The following is an 18998-nucleotide window of genomic DNA, read 5'->3' on the forward strand; positions in this document are numbered from 1 at the left end:
ATTAGCTGGGTGTGGTGGCAGCCACCTGTAATCCCAGCTACTTGGGAGGCTGAGGCAGGAGAATTGCTTGAACTCGGGAGGCAGAGGTTGCAGGGAGTCGAGATCACACCATTGCACTCCAGCCTGGGTGACAAGAGCAAAACTGCATCTCAAAAATAAATAAATAAAAATAAATTTTATTTTGTCAGATTTATTAACCTTACCCCTTATTGCACGTAGCTTTTTAGCTTAGTTAGGAATTACATCCCATTCCCCTTGGTTGTGCAGGAATTTACTCATATTTATTGCATTTTAAATCTCTAATGCATTCAAAATGTATTTCTCATTTGTGATGAGAGGAAAAGATCTAAGTTTTAGTTTTTTATATGGCTATCTGGTTAACCAAACATTACTTATTAAAAAGTCCATCTTTTCTCTCTGGTTTGAAATACCACCTTTATTGTATGATAAATTTCCATATCAAATGGTTTTATTGGTCTATATCTCTCTTCATTATTTGCCTGTTATTTCTGAGTTTCATTTGATAACAGTGAAAACTAGAAGTATGTGATGCAGTAAAACCTTTTATTAGTAGACAATTACTACATTATCTATAAACTATTGTGTAAATAGTTATTCAAGTTACTTATTTTCTTTAAATGAATGAAATAAAATCACTTTTTTGCATATAGTGAAAGGAATGTGAACCTAAGTAAAGAGAGACTTATAAAAGTAAATTGTCTAAACTCTTTTTTGCTTAGAGCCTGAACAGGGTTTTGTAGAGAAGCTGTCTGATGCATGGGGTCAGGCTTTGAGGTCAGTCTCCTGCCCCTCAGTAGCTGTTTTGTTGTGGGCAAGTTCTTAATTTCCCAAGACTTCATTTCCTCACATCTAAATTGGAGATAATAAAGTCTTTCAGGGATGTTGTGAGCATAGTTCTGAGTGCCATCACCCCACATAGCATAGTGCCAGCACATAAACACTCAGTAAATGTCAGTTTGCTTTCCCTCCAGGGGAAGATGTGTCTATAATTTTTACTATGAAATTTTTCTCCAACTAGACATGAAAATAAGGATTAGCCTGTTTTTTACTCTGAAAAGCTGACTAAAAGGAGCATATGAGAAATCAAGGTTATTTACTTTCCCAATTCCCTGTAGTTGTTGCTGCCTTTACTGGATACCAGCCTTCCTAGGCTGTTTTCAGAGTGAAACAGGAAAGGTGGGATGACAGTAACATGGAGATTGTTGACTTCTTTGTGGCTCATGTAAGTCTAGAAGGAGGAGGAGGAATTCAGGAGGACAATTAAGAACAGAGATCAACAGGTGCAGCACACCAACATGGCACATGTATACATATGTAACAAACCTGTACGTTGTGCACACGTACCCTAGAACTTAAAGTATAATAATAAATAAATAAATAAATAGATAAATAAAAAAGAACAAAGATCTTGCTTTCATCTTCCTGATAGAGTATTGTTTTTAGCTTTCCAGTTCAAAAGAGGCATCTGGCTTACAATATTTTACGTTCGCTGGGCGCGGTGGCTCACGCTGTAATCCCAGCACTTTGGGAGGCTGAGGTCGGGAGTTCAAGACCAGCCTGACCAACATGGTGGAACCCCATCTCTACTAAAAATACAAAATTAGCCAGGCGTGGTGGCACATGCTGCAATCCCAGCTACTTGGGAGGCTGAGGCAGAAGAATCGCTTGAACCCAGGAGGCAGAGGTTGCGGTGAGCCGAGATTGTGCCATCGCACTCCAGCCTGGGCAACAAGAGCAAAACTCTGTCTCCAAAAAAAAAAAAAAGTTACTTTCTAAAATTTACAGAAAATCTCCTCTTTACCCTAAGAGCCCCTTCCTACCCTGAGTTTGGTGAGGGAAGATTATAATTTATGTCTGTTCAGAATGAAATGGAGATGTGAGGATTTTTTGGTATTAGTGTTGTTTGTTTGTTTTGCCAAAATCCAGTAAAGGTTATTCGTCTTTTAGAATCCCTACATCTGATTTTCATTCGGAGTCCTATTTAGGCTTTATTTGGCCTAAGAATTTTCATAATTATCTCATTTGTAGTAAGATTGTAGTAAGTATAGATATACTTAATGATATGTGTTTTAAAAACACTTAAAAATCATTTTGAGTTATTTTTATGAGTTATAAAAGCCCCACTCATTATTCTAATTCATAATTTCATTCAATCCTTTTAAAATAAACTCATTGAAAATAGTTCCTGTAACTCATCATTCAATGCTAAGGATTGTTATTATGTGAAAACATCTTAAAAGGCACGACATGATATGACTCAATTAGTTTTAATACAGCCCCGATTAGATTATATTAGTGTGGCATTTGAGGAAGTGTTTTCAAATACATTTTTATTTAATTTTTACAACAGCATTGTGATATGTCAGTATTGTTAACTATCATTTATAGTTGAAGAGATTAAGGCCCAAAGAAGCTAAATTTTAAGTGGCTCAGGGTTACACAGCCAACCAGAGTAATAGACTCGAAATTCTCATTTCGAATCCAGTGTTCCTGGAACGATGCTATAGTTTAGATATCCACTTGTGTTAATTTTTCCACACTAAAATTGCATCAGATTTTCCGTTGTGCTTTATTTGCAATATTCCATGTGTAACCTTTCAAACTTGCTTAGTTTTCGTAATTAATTTATATGTGTAGCTAAGTAGTCCTTTGGTCTGGCCAAATGATAACTATTTAAAAGGCATGAAAATTGCACTGTGAGTTAAGAGGGAACTTAGTGCTAAGGCCTGGTTTTATTTTCTAGGTAGCATTGCATGCTTGTGGAGTCGCAACAGACATGGTGATTGAGCACTGTATCAAAACACGGGCTTCCTTCGTCACATGCCCTTGCTGTTATGGTTTCATTCAGAACACCTCAAAGTTTAATTTTCCAAAAAGGTGAGAAATTTAGTGTTCTACCTAAGACACCAACATGGGTATAAGCCAGGACACAAAACTTGTTTGATATAAAGTTGCAATGACTTCATTTTGAGCTCATTTCCTCTTTCCACAATGCCAAATATTGTTTATAAATTATATAAGGAAGAGAAGAACTCCTTTATGTTTGTCCCTGATTTTTCCCCTGGATCCAGTTTTTGCTGAAATTTAGAAGCAAGGCTATCCAGGAGTCAGGCAACTAGAAGTCTATCGGCTTTAGCACTTCTCTCTGTATTTCTGAATAAATTTAAAACTATAATCGTAATATCTATGAGAGGCAGTCAAGTACAGTAAAGTGTTTAGGACCTGGAAGTATAGTGCCTGGGGGAAAATACTAGCTCCTTATCATTTTATAAGGCAAATTACTTAAACTCTTTTTGCCTTAGTTTTCTCATCTACAAAATGAGGGTTATGATAATAACTACCTCAAAATTTTTGTGAAAATTTAATATGTGTAAAGCCTTTAGAAGTGGCAATAATAAGTACTCAATACACATGAACTGTTGCTAATAATGGTAGTAATGTCACAGGATTCTTGGGGCGTCGCTTTGCCAGCTGGAACCTCTGTGGTTGGTGATGCCTTTGCCTGAGTTTTGCTTGGGCCTACTGGGCTCATTCCGCTCACTCAGCCTGGAAGGCTGCTCTTGGCTTGCACTACCAGCCCAGATCCCACACCTGCCAAGGGTGAGTCAGGTACAGAGTCGTGAGGGGTACATGAATGAGCAAGCACAGGGTCTGGCCACTTCACACAGCCAGGCATGCTGGCTACTGTGGGGCAGGCATCTCCAGGCACCAGCTTGGGTGCTGGCTCCCTGCAAGGCTGCAGCTGGACCAGGTGTACTGCAAGCAGCTTCCACTGTGAGCACTAGGGAACATGGTGGCAACCAGAAGCTTGGAAACGCCAGGAGCCACAGAGCCCCTCAGAGGGTGTCACAGCCCTGGCTCAGGGAGCTCCTATGTCTGGGTTCCCCGAAGGGCCGCATCTCTTCTCTCCTCTCTTCTCTCCTCATGCTTGCAACATGGCGAGTGGGTATATTTGGGGGGGCATGTCAGCCCTGTTTGTGTTACAACTCTTAGTCCTGCCATTTGGCAGTTCCTGAGTTCTTGTCCCAAATTCAGGAAGAATGAGGTACACAATTGGAGGATGAGCAAGGCAAAGGTGCTTTATTGAGCAACAGTACAGCTCTCAGGAGATACAAAGTGGGTAGCTCCTCTCCACAGACAGTCATCCCAATGTCTGCTCAGCTCTCAGCCGAGAGGAGACCCACAGAGGGTAGCTTGTCTCCATAGGCAGATCATCCCAATGTCTACTCAGCTCTCAGATGGAAGGAGACCCACAGTGGGTAGCTGCTGTCTGCAGGCAGGTCATCTCATCTCCCCATCCCATCCCCTCCCATCCCCTCCCATCCCTGCAACCCTCAGCAGAGAAGAGATCCAGAGTGGGTAGCTTCTTTCTGCAGGCAGGTCATCCATTGTCTGCCCAAGTCTGGCAGAGTCTGGGGTTTTTATGGACTCCAGAGGGAAGGAAGTGCGTGCTGATTTGGCCATGGGTGGCCACAGGTGGACCTAAAAAAAGCACTGTAAGTTCTCACTTTGGTCCACAGAGCTGGCAGCCTGGGCCCCAGGCTTCGGGCCATTCCTCGATTGATGGTGGGGCTTCACCAGGGACCTGCCCCTTTCTACCTAGGAGCCTGTCTGTCTCCTGTTGCCATCAACCTACCATCCATGGGCACCCAGGCTGTTTGTGCCAAGGGGTGCCTACAGGCCCATGTCAAGCTGCCCTCAGTCCCCCCTTGGCCTCCCTCTCATGCTCATCAGTGCCCAAAGTCCAGAGGCAGCTGAGGTGGGGGTGGGGGCTGGCATGTCAGCACCACCTTGAGTGCACACACATCTGGCCAGGTCACCACAGTGCCTGGGCTTGGCCTCAACGTTTGGTGACCTTTACAGTATGTTACTACCGCTTCCCGTCTTTTTCACACCTATGTAGATTTACTGACATTTGTTGTCCCTTGTCCTTTGAACTGATCTCTTTAAGAAGTTTCTTTGTAACTCTTACTACTTCCAGACCACTATCCCCCTGCCCTACTACCCTAGGGCCAAATATCAAACAAGTAGGAACAGCGCTATGCCTCAGTTCACTGATATTGTTCAAACTAGGCACTCTCAAACCTGCTTACCTCACCGTTTTCTTCCCATGGAAACTTCTGCCTCCTGACCTATACTGGTGTTTCCCCATGTGGCCCTTCATCACATGGCGTGCCCCCTCTTCTTGGGAAACTGTGAGTAATAAAATATCTTTTCAATGGCAGTCCTCTCCTGATCAGTTGCCTGTGCCACATCTGAATAACAGTAAAACCCACATGTTAAAACACCTGGATCTTAGTGTTCCCATGAGGGGTAGAGACAAAAAAAGTGCTTCTCTAACATTGTAAACAATCTGTGGAATAGATTTCTTAAAATTAATAACATATTGATGATATACTTTTCTATCTTTTTATAAAAGCATTTCAAACTGGCATAGTTTTTACTTTACCATATATACCAGTATATAGCATTTTATACTTTATACAAAGTATAAAGTATATATACCAGTATATAGCATTTTATACTTTATACAAAGCCTATTTATATAATTTAGTTTCTTCAAGATTATTTTACTCTTAATATTTAGAATGATGACTAATTCTTTTTTTTTTTTCTATTTCAGTGAGCAATTCAAGAAAACTTTATCATACAAGGTAACCTTAAAAAGATCTAGATGTCATCCTAATACACTTTTTATCCTTTATATTTTTCCCTCTCATATTTCTAGTGGAGTAAATAATCTATAGTTATAATTGAATAACTCATGAATGTCTAATATGGGTTTCTTTTTCTCTTTCTTTTGCAAATCCAGATTAACTCTTCAAGTAGGTAACAAGATTTGTGAAGGGTCTGAGATTTTAACTCTACTCGCAGTCTAACAAGTTAGCCTGCCAGTGGATGCTGGCAGAAGATATGAGACCCCTAAGTCAGAGACAAAAGACAGTTTGTTGCTCATGGCAGTAGTGGTAGCCACAATACCACTGTTTTCACACTGACTCTCTGCCACCCAATTCCCACAGGACAGAAGCAAATGGGCCAGGTAACACCTGCCCTTTATTCCAGGGGGAGATACTATATATTTTCCAAGGCTGTTTACTCTGCAAACGTGCTTGAAAAGATAATCTATAACAGAGGAAAATTCTTTTGTAAAAGGTCAGATAGTAAATATTTTAGACTATGCTGGCCACAACAAATCTCCAAGTATTCCTCTTCATTGTCCTTGACATTCTTATTGTTTTTGTTGTTCTTGGTTTACAACTCTTTAAAAATATAAAAACTTTCTTAACTCATAAGCCACACAATAACTGGTCATAGGCTAGACTTGGCCTGTGGGCCAAACCTTGCTGACTACTGTTCTGGAACAACGACAGTCTGCTTGTAAACCATGAAGAAACACAAGAGACCCACAGAGAATTGTCTTCCAAAAGTAGTCAGAACACATACAGTTTTTAGTCACCAATCTGATCAAAACAGTTTCTAGCTTCCTAAACATCACCAGTATCCAATTAACTGGTCAATAGCATGATATAATACAATTTAAGAAATGATAATATTTGAGAAAAATATATAAATAATTCCATTAGAAGTTGATAAATTCATTTGGATTCTTAGTTAATGCCACTTTTTGCACGGACTCACTAAAAACATAGACTCATTTTACATACCAGCCCCTATATTTTAGGACTTTTACTTTCTCTTCCATCAAATAGTTGACATATAGTGAGGTATAGTGACCTAAAAATGTTCATTGTTACCACCTCAGCAGCTGTATCTCCTTCATTCCTGCTTTATAACTCAAATGCCCACTTCCACCTCTGTCTCTTACCACCTTACGTGCTACTCACACCTATCTCCCTTCCTACCAACCACGCACCCTGTACAAATATGCACAGATATGGAGGGGGAGAACCTTTAGTGTTCATGCTTTCAGCCAAAACCACAACATTGCTGGCCTTCACCTACTAGATTAAAAGTTTACATATTTTAGGAAATATATGATTTTGGAGGAAACATTAGGACCCAAGAAACTTTATTTGCATAGCATTCAGAACATCTCACCTTTCTCTCACAAGGCTATGCCAATAAAGTAGAAAATAAATTGGGAAAACAGGCCAGGTGCAGTGGCTCATGCCTGTAATCCCAGCACTTTGGGAGGCCAAGGCAGGCGAATCACTTGAGAACAGAATTCAGGACCAGCCTGACCAACATGGTGAAACCCCGTCTCTACTAAAAATACAAAAATTAGCTGGGCGTGGTGACACACACCTGTAATCTCATCTACTCAGGAGACTGAGGCACGAGAATTGCTTGAGACCAGGAGGCAGAGGTTGCAGTGAGCTGAGATTGTGCCATTGTACTCCCACTCCAGCCCGGGTGACAGAGTGACACTCTGTCTCAAGAAAGGAGAGGAGAGGAGAGGATAGGAGAGGGAAGAGGAGAGGAAAAGAAAGGAAAAGGAAAGAAAAGAAAAAAGAACTTGGGAAAACAAAAACTAGACCCCTGTTTCTAATCCCTTCTTGAGTGATGCTAGTTAAACCAAACAACAAGAGGATGTATGGAAAAAATCAAGGGTGGTGAAGAGATAGGCTGCCCATGGTCTCCTGACTAGAAAAGAATGTAAAATTTCTACAGTAGGGACGGGGCACACAGAGTCTTTCAGAAAGCAGAAACTCCCCAGTACACCAGTCATAACCTTTATCTTCTCTTTCTCCAACACTCCCAAAAGCTGCTTGGCCTTTTGAAGGCCTCAGAACTTTGTGCCAAAGTACCTTGAGACTCACTTAGGAAGTGTTTTTCTCTACAGTTCAATTTAGACAGCAACCTTTACTGAGTACCTACCATGTGCCTTGCTCTTTCAGAACTTGATTTTGACCAAAGAGAACATACACACAAATAATTCCACTAAAATATGGTGAGACTTATCAGTACAAGAGAACTGAATCTTATCTGAGATTGCAATTGCCTTGACATTACCGTTATATAAAATGAATCTTAATTTGCAAACATCATGAGGACAAAGTGCACACTGTTTCTTCAAGTCATGTAATTCTAAATTATCCTTCTCTCCCTTCATTGATGCCTGTTAGTTTGTGGGGAGTTAAAGTTATTAATTGAAACCATTTTATTAGTTTCTCACCCACTGTCATGAAATTTTATAGTTAGCATTTTTTTTAATTATCCCTTTTAAAAGATATCCCTTTTAAAAAACCAACATTGCCACAGTCATTTCACTTATTAAAAATGGAGGCTTCAAATTTAATGTACAGAATACTAAAGGAACAAATGATGAATCTGAGTTTAACCTGTTTGCTAAGCTGACAGGTGAGATTATGTACACACTTAGAAACAACAGCTGTTCTGAATGAACAGTTGTCGTGGGATCATTGCTTCATTTCGACTCTGCCTAATCACTCACTTTTGGCTACATGCAGATTTAAGAGTACTGTGCAAAATCATCAACTCTGATTTTAAAGCCTTCTTTTCTTTTTTCATTAATGCACTCTTTCCTAAGATTGTTAAGCAGAAGTAATAATCAGGTGCTTACCTCAGGTTGTCTTTACAGTTTGTCTTAAAGCAGAAAGGGATACACTTCTGCAGCCTTTTGGAGTCAGAGAAAGAGATTCAGGCTTCTCTCCTCTAAAAGGACTGAGTGAAAGGAAGAGTCAGGACAAGTCAAGAACTAGCTACCACCCTGCTGGATATCCCAGAAAACTACAGAAGCCACACAGTGATCTGCATTGCTTCCTTTTCCTCTGATAGAATGAAAAGCCACTTAGCAGGCCAGGCGCAGTGCCTCATGCCTGTAATCCCAGCATTTTGGGAGGCCAAGGCGGGCAGATCACAAGGTCAGGAGTTCGAAACCAGCCTGGCCAACATGATGAAACCCTGTCTCTACTAAAAAAAAAAAGTAAATACAAAAATTAGCCAACATGGTGGCATGCACCTATAGTGCCAGCTATTCAGGAGGTTGGGGCAGGAGAATTGCTTGAATCCAGGAGACGGAGGTTGCAGTGAGCCAAGATTGTACCACTGCACTCAAGCCTGGGCAACAGAGCAAAACTCCATGTCAAAAAAAAAAAAAAACAGAAAAGAAAAGCCACTTACACTTAGCAAGACTGCCTGGAACCACATTCCAGAGTTTCAAATAAATTTTATAAAAGAAAAATATAAGTGAATTTTTAGTCTTTTAATTTAACACATTATAATAGCAAAATGTAACCCTATTTTCATATTTCAGCTAAAAGCAACTGGGCAAAATAACGCTGAGAATTTTCTGTGCCTCTATTCTTAAGAACTACATCTGGGCCGGCTGGGCATGGTGGCTCATGCCTGTTAATTACAGGACTTTGGAAGGCCAAGGCAGGCAGATCACCTGAGGCCAGGAGTTCCAGACCAGCCTGGCCAACATGGTGAAACCCCGTCTCTACTAAAAAAAAAAAAAAAAAAAATACAAAAAATTAGCCAGATGCGGTGCCATGTGCCTATAGTCCCAACTACACGGAGGCTGAGGCATGAGAACCACTGGGAGTCTGGTAGGCAAAGGTTGCAGTGAGCCGAGATCACACCACTGCACTCTAGCCTGGGCGACGGTGAGACTCTCTCAAAACAAAACAAAAAAATACAGTGTACTTGAAGGGAAGAAATTATTAAGTAGCATCTTCTGAAAGTTTACTTTTTTCAAAAATACTATTTGTGCAGTACTTTATTCAATTAAACAATGTTGAACTCCAGAAAAATGAGGTTTTTTTTTTTTTTTTTGGTGGTTGTTTTTATAACTTTGAAGCAGAAGATAAAAATAAACCCACATTCTATTGCTTTTTCTTTTAGGAACACATGATTCTGTGCAGATTTGCAGACCAGACAGCTGTCCAGCTCCCACCCCAACGAAGGCTCATAGGTATGTGTTTTCACAGAGCAGCTGTTGAGTGTATTATGCACAATATGACTGGGAATGATTGGACCAAGTCTGTATGGGAAAAATTTAGCAACATGAAGTCTATTTTTCAATGAGAAACTAAATATGTTCTTCCCCAAAAAACTTAATTCATATTGAAAAGGGTATTGTAACTATAACACTTTATCCTATTTTGGTTAACTTTAATACTTTTAAATGTATTTTGAATGTTTGTACATTGAGTAGCATTCTTACATTAAATCTCTTATTGTTATGAACAAACTGCAAGATCTATCAAAAACCATGAAAGAAAATAATAAAGATTAAAAAGTCAACTATATAAACAAAATTGATGCATTATAAAATGTATACACAGGATGATAATGTTTTTCTCAGTAAAAAGGATACTTGTGTATAATTTATCATAGACCAATTTGTTTGACAATATTAAACATTACGTAAGTTGGCAGACCACAGAAACATTTCAAGTTTAATAAGTAATTGATTTATTGAAGACTTCACTTTAGAAAAAGAAATCACGTTTAAAAGAATAATAGCAGTTAATAGTTATACATTTAAGCACTGAGCTAAATGCTCTCGCCTGTTATCTCGGTAAATTCTTACAAATATACATATGGGGTAGTACTATTATTTACATTTTAATGATAAGAAAACTGAGACAAAAGCTTGCCTGGGGTCCTTCATCTGGTAGATGATGGAGCTATACTATGAACCCAAATTATTTGATTCTGGGCATGAAGTTTTTGTCCACTTTAGTTACTACTTCCCAGCATACTGGTGTCACATCAGAGTTTAAGATAAGTGGGTTCAGCCAAAACTAATCTTAAAAATATTCAGAGAAGCCCAACATTGGACATCATTATATTTTTTCTCTAAATTTCCAATGTAGCCCCTTTTCCTCCATGATATAATAGAAGACAGATTGTTGTTTCTTTGGCTGAGCACCAGATGAAGCTGTTAGCTGACATTCAGAGACCAAGTTGTATGAAAAATAGTTATCTTTAAACTCTAAAATCAAAGGCAGCATAGCAAGATGCTCACACTTGGTGACCTGAGACCTGAGACTGAAGGAGTAAGTGATTCCTTCTCTTTCTCACTGTCTGCAGCGTAAACATTTGGAAAGAACTCATTCTCTCCTGCCTGCAACCTCTGTCTTTCAATGCCTTTCCTTCTTGCTCCTCCTTTTCCCATCTCCAACACTTTGAGTTAATCGAACATACATTTGATGAGACTCCATTCACTAGACCCATGTCTTAGTCTGTTTTGCACTGCTATAACACAGTACCATAGACTGGGTAATTTATAATGAACAGATTTTTATTTTACTCACATTTCTGGAGGCTAGGAAGTCCAAGATCAAGGGGCTGGCATCTGGTGAGGGTCTTCTTCCTGCATCATAACATGATGAAAGGCATCACATGGCGAGAGAGAGAGAGCAAGAGAAGGCTGAACTTGTCCTTTTATAAGGAGCTCACACTCTAGATAATGAACCCACTACCATGATAATGGTATTAATTCATTCACTCCACCCTCTTGGCCTAATCACCTCACATTAGGCCCCACTTCCTAACACTATTGCATTGGGGATTCAATTTCCAACACATGCTTTCCAGAGAATACAGTCAAATGATAGCAATCCAATGAAGACATAATTAGTGTGGTGGATGGATGGGTATATGGTAGATGTGTGTTTTAGGTATCAAACTAAAGGGGAGTAGCTGGCAGGGAAGTTGCTAGAGTGGCGGGGGGCGGGGGCATTTGGCAATGGGAAGAACAGGGGAAATCACATTGAGAGAAAGCTGTCACGTCTACACCTCTGCTTTATACAGGCCATTCCTGTGTTCAGCGAACATTTTTAGGAAACTCCCCAGGCCCATAAAGGTAGACTACCAGCAGTTAAATTTTAGTTGTAGAGACACTTCAACATGTGAAAACATGAAATTCTTCTACATAATGGAAAAGGAAAAATTAACTGGACTGGGATCAAAGCCAAGGGTAAATGAGCTGCAATGTAAACCCCGGGTGGGTACTTAAGGAATGTAGAGCATCCCATTCTGACAGAGTGTGTTTCATTTTAATCTAAAAAGTAGATGGGAGAAACATTTACAGACGTCTTAAAGGAAAGACAATATTTTAAGGGAAAAAAAGGAATGTCAGCCATAAGGCTGTTAATGAAGAAGGGATGATTTTGCCTAAATGGAATTCTAGACATCTCTTTTTATATCATTTCTAACACAGTTTATTCTTTGTGGAATGGGCCCTTTTAAGGAAAATGTACAAAATAAGCATTTTAAGTGTGAGTCTCTCATTGCTAATTCTTACCTACTGATTTCACCTTCCACTGTTTTTTTCTGTGAGGATTCTGTTGTTCACAGAACTTTCCTATTTTGGTGATCTGTCTTCATTTCTGAAGTTGTTTAATTTATCAGTTTCCACTGTCATTCAGTGTTGACACATTATTATAATTGTTTAGGAAAAATCGAATGAAGTTCTGCATAGTCAGTGATCTTTTTCCAGGAGGATGAAGAAGCTTATATATTGAATTTAGAGCAATTGAAAGTATAAAAGTAAATCATGGCTTTGAATATATTCAGCCCCAAATCATTTTTCCCAAGATACTTTTGAAGTTTATGTTTGCCAAAGGAAAACAAATTAACTGCTTTTCTTGCCAGTCAAGTTTCCTCTTTTGTCTTCCAAAGATTGTAAAGGAAGTACAATACCACTATTTTATAGAGGTACAGGAGCTCGGAAAATTAAAAGTATACTACACTCAACATTACATTTCCACCTGAAATAAAAGGCATGTAATTGAGAATGTTCTCAAATATTTTTCATTTCTCACTTCTTTATAGCCCTAAAAAACTTCAGCTGTAAAAGCTAACACCCCTTAATCAGCATGTTATTTTAAATATTCTTAAAGGCAATTTTTTTTCCCACAATTTACAGATAATGTAGTTTTACAGGGAAAGCAGAGAAAAGGTCTTTAAATGTATTTTTAACCAAAGTAGGAAATACAGTCTGAGGCTCTAATTTGAGATTTGCTTATAAATACATTTGAAAAGGTTAACATTCTTTAAATTATTAGCAGAGGCAAATATATGAAGTGCCATGTTTTTGTCACCATCGTCTTTCCACACTGATCAAGAATTAGATTGAAAGAAACTAAACAAGACTTAAGGGTACAAAGCATGCTCCATAGTACCTGCAGATTTTGTCACTATATAAATTCCCTTAAACAAACTGAAATTGTCCTGCTAGTGAAAGGGTGTCTCATGATACCATCTGACTGTATTTCAGGAAAACAGTGCATGTGCTTGGTGGATCTGGATCGAGCAAGAGCTGCAGAAGAATGTGGCTACTCCGTTCAAGTGATATCCATGGAGCCAGAGAGCTGCTCTCCCAAAAATAACATGATTGTGGGAGTCCCCATTTAAAATGAGACATTCACATTTGATATTTTGCCATCCGTCTTCACGTTGGATGCCCAATGGCATTCAGGAGGTTCTTGGCATAACTAGGAAACAGCATTAGCCATCTTGAACCTATTGTGCTCAGGAAGGAAACCAATAGGAAAATCTTGGAAGAAAGGCTCCGTGCAAAGCATCACAAATGCTCTTACAATGTATGATTAAAGGACTGCTGGTTTTCATAGTGAGAATCCCCTGAAATCTCGGCTGCCAAAAGAATAATACCAGTGGAGGTTCCATCACAGGAATAACAATTTCCTTCTCACTTCACAAGCTCTTCTGATCTTGCCAATGTGATGTTTAATTCAAAACAGCGCACTTACAGCCTTTATTTTATACTTACTTAGATATTCACATGGGGACTGAAAGTAGACTCAGTAGAGTTTTTTTAAATATATTTTTAACAATTGTACTTTTTCTATCACTTTAAAAAAATCTAGTCAGGTAATTATAGTTATTTTTAAGCTGAGGTTAGTTGAACTTGTATAGCATTTAATATACTCCTTTTAAATATATTTCTGCCAGGCATGGTGGCTCATGCCTATAATCCCAGCACTTTGAGAGGCCAAGGTAGGAGGATCATTTGAGCCCAGGATATTGAGACCAGCCTGTGCTACAAAAAAATCAAAAAAATGAGGTGGGAGGATCATTTGAGCCCAGGAGGTCAAGGCTGCAATGAGCCATGATAGCACCACAGCACTCCTGCCTGGGTGACAAAGCGAGACCCAGACTCACGATGAATGAATGAATGAATGAATGAATGAATGAATGAATGAATGAATTTCCCATAAATTACCAAATGAGACCATCACTGGTTCAAATTATTAAATAATTGCAATAAATTTCCTATTATGAGAATGTGGAATTTGAGGGTCCAGTATTTTCAGGACCTTGGCCTAGATTCTTTGCAATTCAAAGATGAGTTGCAAAAGACATAATGTTTTGCCTATGGAAGTAAATCATCTAGAAGAAAAAGATTAAAGAATTAGTTAAGCTTTTTTTTTTCTTTTTTTTTGAGACAAAGTTTCGCTCTTGTTGCGCAGGCTGGAGTGCAATGGCACGATCTTGGCTCACTACAACCTCTGCATTCTCCTGCCTCAGCCTCCCCAGTAGCTGAGATTATAGGCACCCGCCACCATGCCCGGCTAATTTTTTTTGTAATTTCAGTAGAGATGGGGTTTCTCCACGTTGGCCAGACTGGTCTCAAACTCCCAACCTCTCGTGATCTACCCGCCTCAACCTCCCAAAGTGCTGGGATTATAGGCGTGAGCCCCCGCAGCTGGCCAAGTTCTTTATGTAATACTACAATGTGTTGTCACAGAATCTGTTACTCAGATATCAATCATTTTTATTGGTATATTTCTGGGTAAAACTTATTAGTGGTGTGAGGAGTGCAGAATATGGAAGCTTATTTGAATAGTTCTAACTAAATTCTTTTTCTGCCAGCCAACATTTTAAAAGACAAATGATGCATCCTCTCTCAATGCTGCTAATTCTTTAACTTTTACATGTCTCAGTTTATTCCATATGAGATTTATTTTAATGTTTTCAACCCCTGTATAACATGTATCACAAGGAGAAAGCACTTTGATTGATCATCACTATGGATTAAAATATAGGAATATTTTACAGGGCAGTATGGGTTGGGGTGGGAGACATATTGGAATTGTGTTTTCTGGGATAAAATTTTTGAAAAGAATTAACCATTAGCCCTGAGTATTTTAGTCATTTGTGCCTATAGATAACAACATGCTCTTTTATTCTGGACTTTCTTCTTTTAATTGAGGTTTAATTTATATACAATACAATAACAGATTTTTAAATATTCATTTGAGATGTTTTGACAACTGTATATACACATGCAACCATCACTGAAATCAGATATAGAATATTCCCATTAAATATTGTCAGGTAAACACATTGAGAATATTTTTTCAAGTCTGTGGCTTACCTACTTATTTTCATAATGAATGTTTTAATTGTGATGAAGATGTAATTTACCCTTTTACTTTAATAATTAATATTTTCTGTGTCTTTTCTAATAAATTTTACCAACTCTGACATTAGAAAGATTTCTCCTAAGATTGTCTTTGTAGAAACTTTATGGTCCTAGCTTATTACGTTTAGGTCTATGATCAATCTCAAATCAAACTCACATATAAAGGTAGGTAGGTTTTGAGGAATATATAGTTGTTTCAACATCATTAAATAAAAATCCCTTCCTCTCTTCATTGAACCGCCTTGGCACCTCAGTTGAAACTCAGTTGATCTGTATGTATGGTTCTATTTCTGAATTCTCTAGTCTTCCATTCATCTGTTTGTTTTGATTGCTGTAGCTTTATCTGGAAATCAGGTAGTTTGTCTCCCAATTTTATTTTTCATTCTCTAGATTATTTTGGCTGTTCTGGATCCACTGTATCCACAGATAAATCATAGAATTGGCTTATCAATTTCTTTTTTAAATTTTACCAAAAAGCTTGTTGGAATTTTTGGTATTGCCTGTTCTCTTCAGATTAACTTGAGGAAAATGAATGTCTTAACAAGACTGAATCTTAAAATCTATGAAGATATCTTTGCATATGTTTAGTTCTCCTCTAATTACTCAGAAATATTTTGTAATTTTCTGTGTAGAGGATTTATTTTATTTATTATGATTTTATTTTTTTGATGTTATTACCCTGAGCTGCTTATATGGTGTTCCCTGTACTTAGAATAACCTCCTTTTACCCCTCCCACTAGCTTAATGTCATTCATCCTTCCGCTCTGAGACTTGACCTCCCTGGAATTAGGTATCTGTTATAAAATGTCTACCATCCAGACTAGTCTTCTCAGTCCTCCCGAGGTGACTCAAGGTACACCCCACCCCCACCACCAAAACAAAAAGCCTATCTGATAAGTATGGAGAAGAAAAATGAAAGGGGAGCCGGGCGTGGTAGCTCATGCCTGTAGTCTCATCAATTTGGGATGCTGAGGCAAGTGGATCACTTGAGGTCAGGAGTTTGAGACTAGCCTGACCAACATGGTGAAACCCTGTCTCTACTAAAAATACAAAAATAAGCCTGGTGGTGGTTGCATATGCCTGTAATCCCAGCTACTAGGGAGGCTAAGGCGGGAGAATCGCTTAAACCTGGGAGGCGGAAGTTGTGGTGAGCTGAGATCGTGCCACTGCACTCTAGTCTGGGTGACAGAGTGAGACCCTGTCTCAGAAAAATAGAAAGGGGACCCCATTGCTCTCCCACCCTTGTTCTTGGTGTGGCATTCTCCAGTTGTGATGGCTGTGGCTAGTAAAAGATATGGATATTGTGATTGCTCTTCAGGCATTGTTTTTCTATTTAAATCCTTGCCAATGTTTCTTCCCAGCCAGAATTAAAAGAGTTGGATGCAGGGAGCAGGAAGATTGTTGCAATGATAAAAGCCCAACAAGTGACCTGATCTTCCCCTCGCCTTTTTCCATCAAAAGGAAGGCTACTGCTCACTGATCTGTCTCTCCCAAGGCTGTAATAATATTAGAAACCACAGCTCATCTTTCCTTGACTTTTGAGCCTGACTCAAAAACAGGGATATAATTATTAATGGCTAAACTTCTTTATCTTATCTTGGGAGACACATTTCGGTCATATTAGATATCAAAACATTTTCAGGGCACATATGCAAGATAATATGTAAATAACACTAATTAAACATTTAGTTTCATTCTACAGATTTTGGCTACAGGATTTGCCCATTCCATGCTTCAAGAAAATTGCTATTAATAGAGCTTTCACATACTGAAACCTGTTTTTCTACTGACTTTCATGATGAAAATTAGAGATGTTTCTGTAAAGTGATATAATGAAATTATAATAAAGTGATAATTTTTAAATTATAATTTTTTAAAAGAATACAAAAGTAGTTTGGAATTTTTTAATACATTTTTTTCTTTTTGAGACAGGGTCTCACTCTGTCACCCAGGTGAACATGGCTTACTGCAGCCTCCACCTCGCTGAGCTCAAGCAATCCTCCCACCTCAGCCTCCAGAGTAGCAGGGACTACAGGCACATGCCACCATGTCCAGCTAATTTTTGTACTTTTTTGTAGAGATGATGTTTCATCATGTTGCCCAGGCTGGTTTCAAACACCTGGGCTCAAGAAATCCGCCCACCTCAGCCTCTCAATGTGCTGGGATTACAGGTGTGAGCCACTGTAACTGGCCAAATACACATTTTTAATTACAAAGAAATACATATTTATTGTAGAAAAGAAGATGTGGCTAAACAAAAAGAAGAAAATTCTTAAATTCACGATGTTAATACTTTGTTATATGCCTTTAGACTTTTTTTTATAGACAACACACATACATATACACACACATTTGTTTTTATTCATTTTTCATTTTATAGAGATAGGAGTCTCACCATGTTGCCCACACTGGTCTTGAACTCCTGGGCTCAGGCAATCCTCCCACCTTGGCCTCCCAAAGTGCTGGGATTACAAGCATTAGCCACCTCACCTGACCCACTCAGATTTATTTGACCGACATTCATACAGTACTTAATATTTGCTGGGCACTATTCTAAACCCTTTACAAATAACTCATTTAGTCTTTTAAGTGATTTTTTCCCCGTAATGACCCTATGAGCTAGACATCATTAGCAATCCTATTTTACAGGAACTGAGGCTAAGTTTACACAATAAATGCAGACCTGAATTTGAACTCAGCCAGTAATTGGTAGAACTAATATTCAAATTCAGGCTATTTAGCCATCCGATCAGGACTGGTTGGGATAAACTATGATAACAAAATCTCTATGTCTTTACCCAAGAAGGATGTATTTTTCACTCATACCACATATCTGTCCAAATGGCTATGACTACTTCACATTATCATCATACCATGACTTAGCCTGACTAGTTAGCCTCTACTAGGAACATAGCTGGTCTCCTGGCAAGGGAAAAATTGGCATGGCAAACTACCAGCTAGTTATTGAAGATTCAGCTCAGATGTGATACACATTACTTATTTTGTTGGCTAAAGTGAGTTATATAGTGCCTCCTGATATTAATGGGGTGGGAATATATAGCTTTATGTAATAATATGACATGCCACCCACAATGTAGTTGAAGGAAGAAAGGGAAGGAGAGGATGAGGGGAAAGATAAAAGTAAAAGACCATTGCATATTCCAGTTTGGAAATAGAGTTCTTACATGCCATTGACTTGGTGTAGGGCATTCTCTCTAATACATCAAAGAGAAGGAAGGCATGTGCTACAGGCATTTCTAGCTATGGTTGTCCCCACCTTATCAGCAGAAGATATGTTCCAAGACCTCTAATAGATGCCTGAATCCTTGAATGGTACTGAACCCTATATATACTGTGTTTCAGTCTGATAACCAAGATGGCTACTAAGTGGCATGTTTAGCTTATATAGTGTGAATACACTGGACAAAGGGGTGATTCAAGTCCTGGGCTGGATGGAATGGGACAGCACAAGATTTTATCACTCAGAAGCATGCAATTTAAAACTTATAAATTATTTATTTCTGGAATTTTCCAATTAATATTTTCAGACCACAGGTAACTGAAATGGTGGAAAGTGAAACCATGATTGAAAGGG

At 38.7% G+C, this 18998-nt stretch overlaps 1 protein-coding gene across 1 annotated transcript in view; it reads left to right on the forward strand.

The window, feature by feature from the left end:
* The window catches only part of GSTCD (glutathione S-transferase C-terminal domain containing), a 131832-nt gene extending 116367 nt beyond the window's left edge, over positions 1-15465 (forward strand). Inside the window, exons 9-12 of the mRNA XM_023220143.1 lie at positions 2765-2898; positions 5645-5675; positions 9850-9919; positions 13235-15465. Coding sequence (XP_023075911.1) covers positions 2765-2898; positions 5645-5675; positions 9850-9919; positions 13235-13371 — 372 coding nt within the window. The 3' untranslated portion in view covers positions 13372-15465. The remainder of the gene's footprint in view (positions 1-2764; positions 2899-5644; positions 5676-9849; positions 9920-13234) is intronic.
* The last annotated feature ends 3533 nt before the right edge of the window (positions 15466-18998 follow it).

The sequence above is a fragment of the Piliocolobus tephrosceles genome, chromosome 3 (assembly GCF_002776525.5).
Source record: "Piliocolobus tephrosceles isolate RC106 chromosome 3, ASM277652v3, whole genome shotgun sequence".
Classification (NCBI taxonomy): Eukaryota; Metazoa; Chordata; class Mammalia; order Primates; family Cercopithecidae; genus Piliocolobus; species Piliocolobus tephrosceles.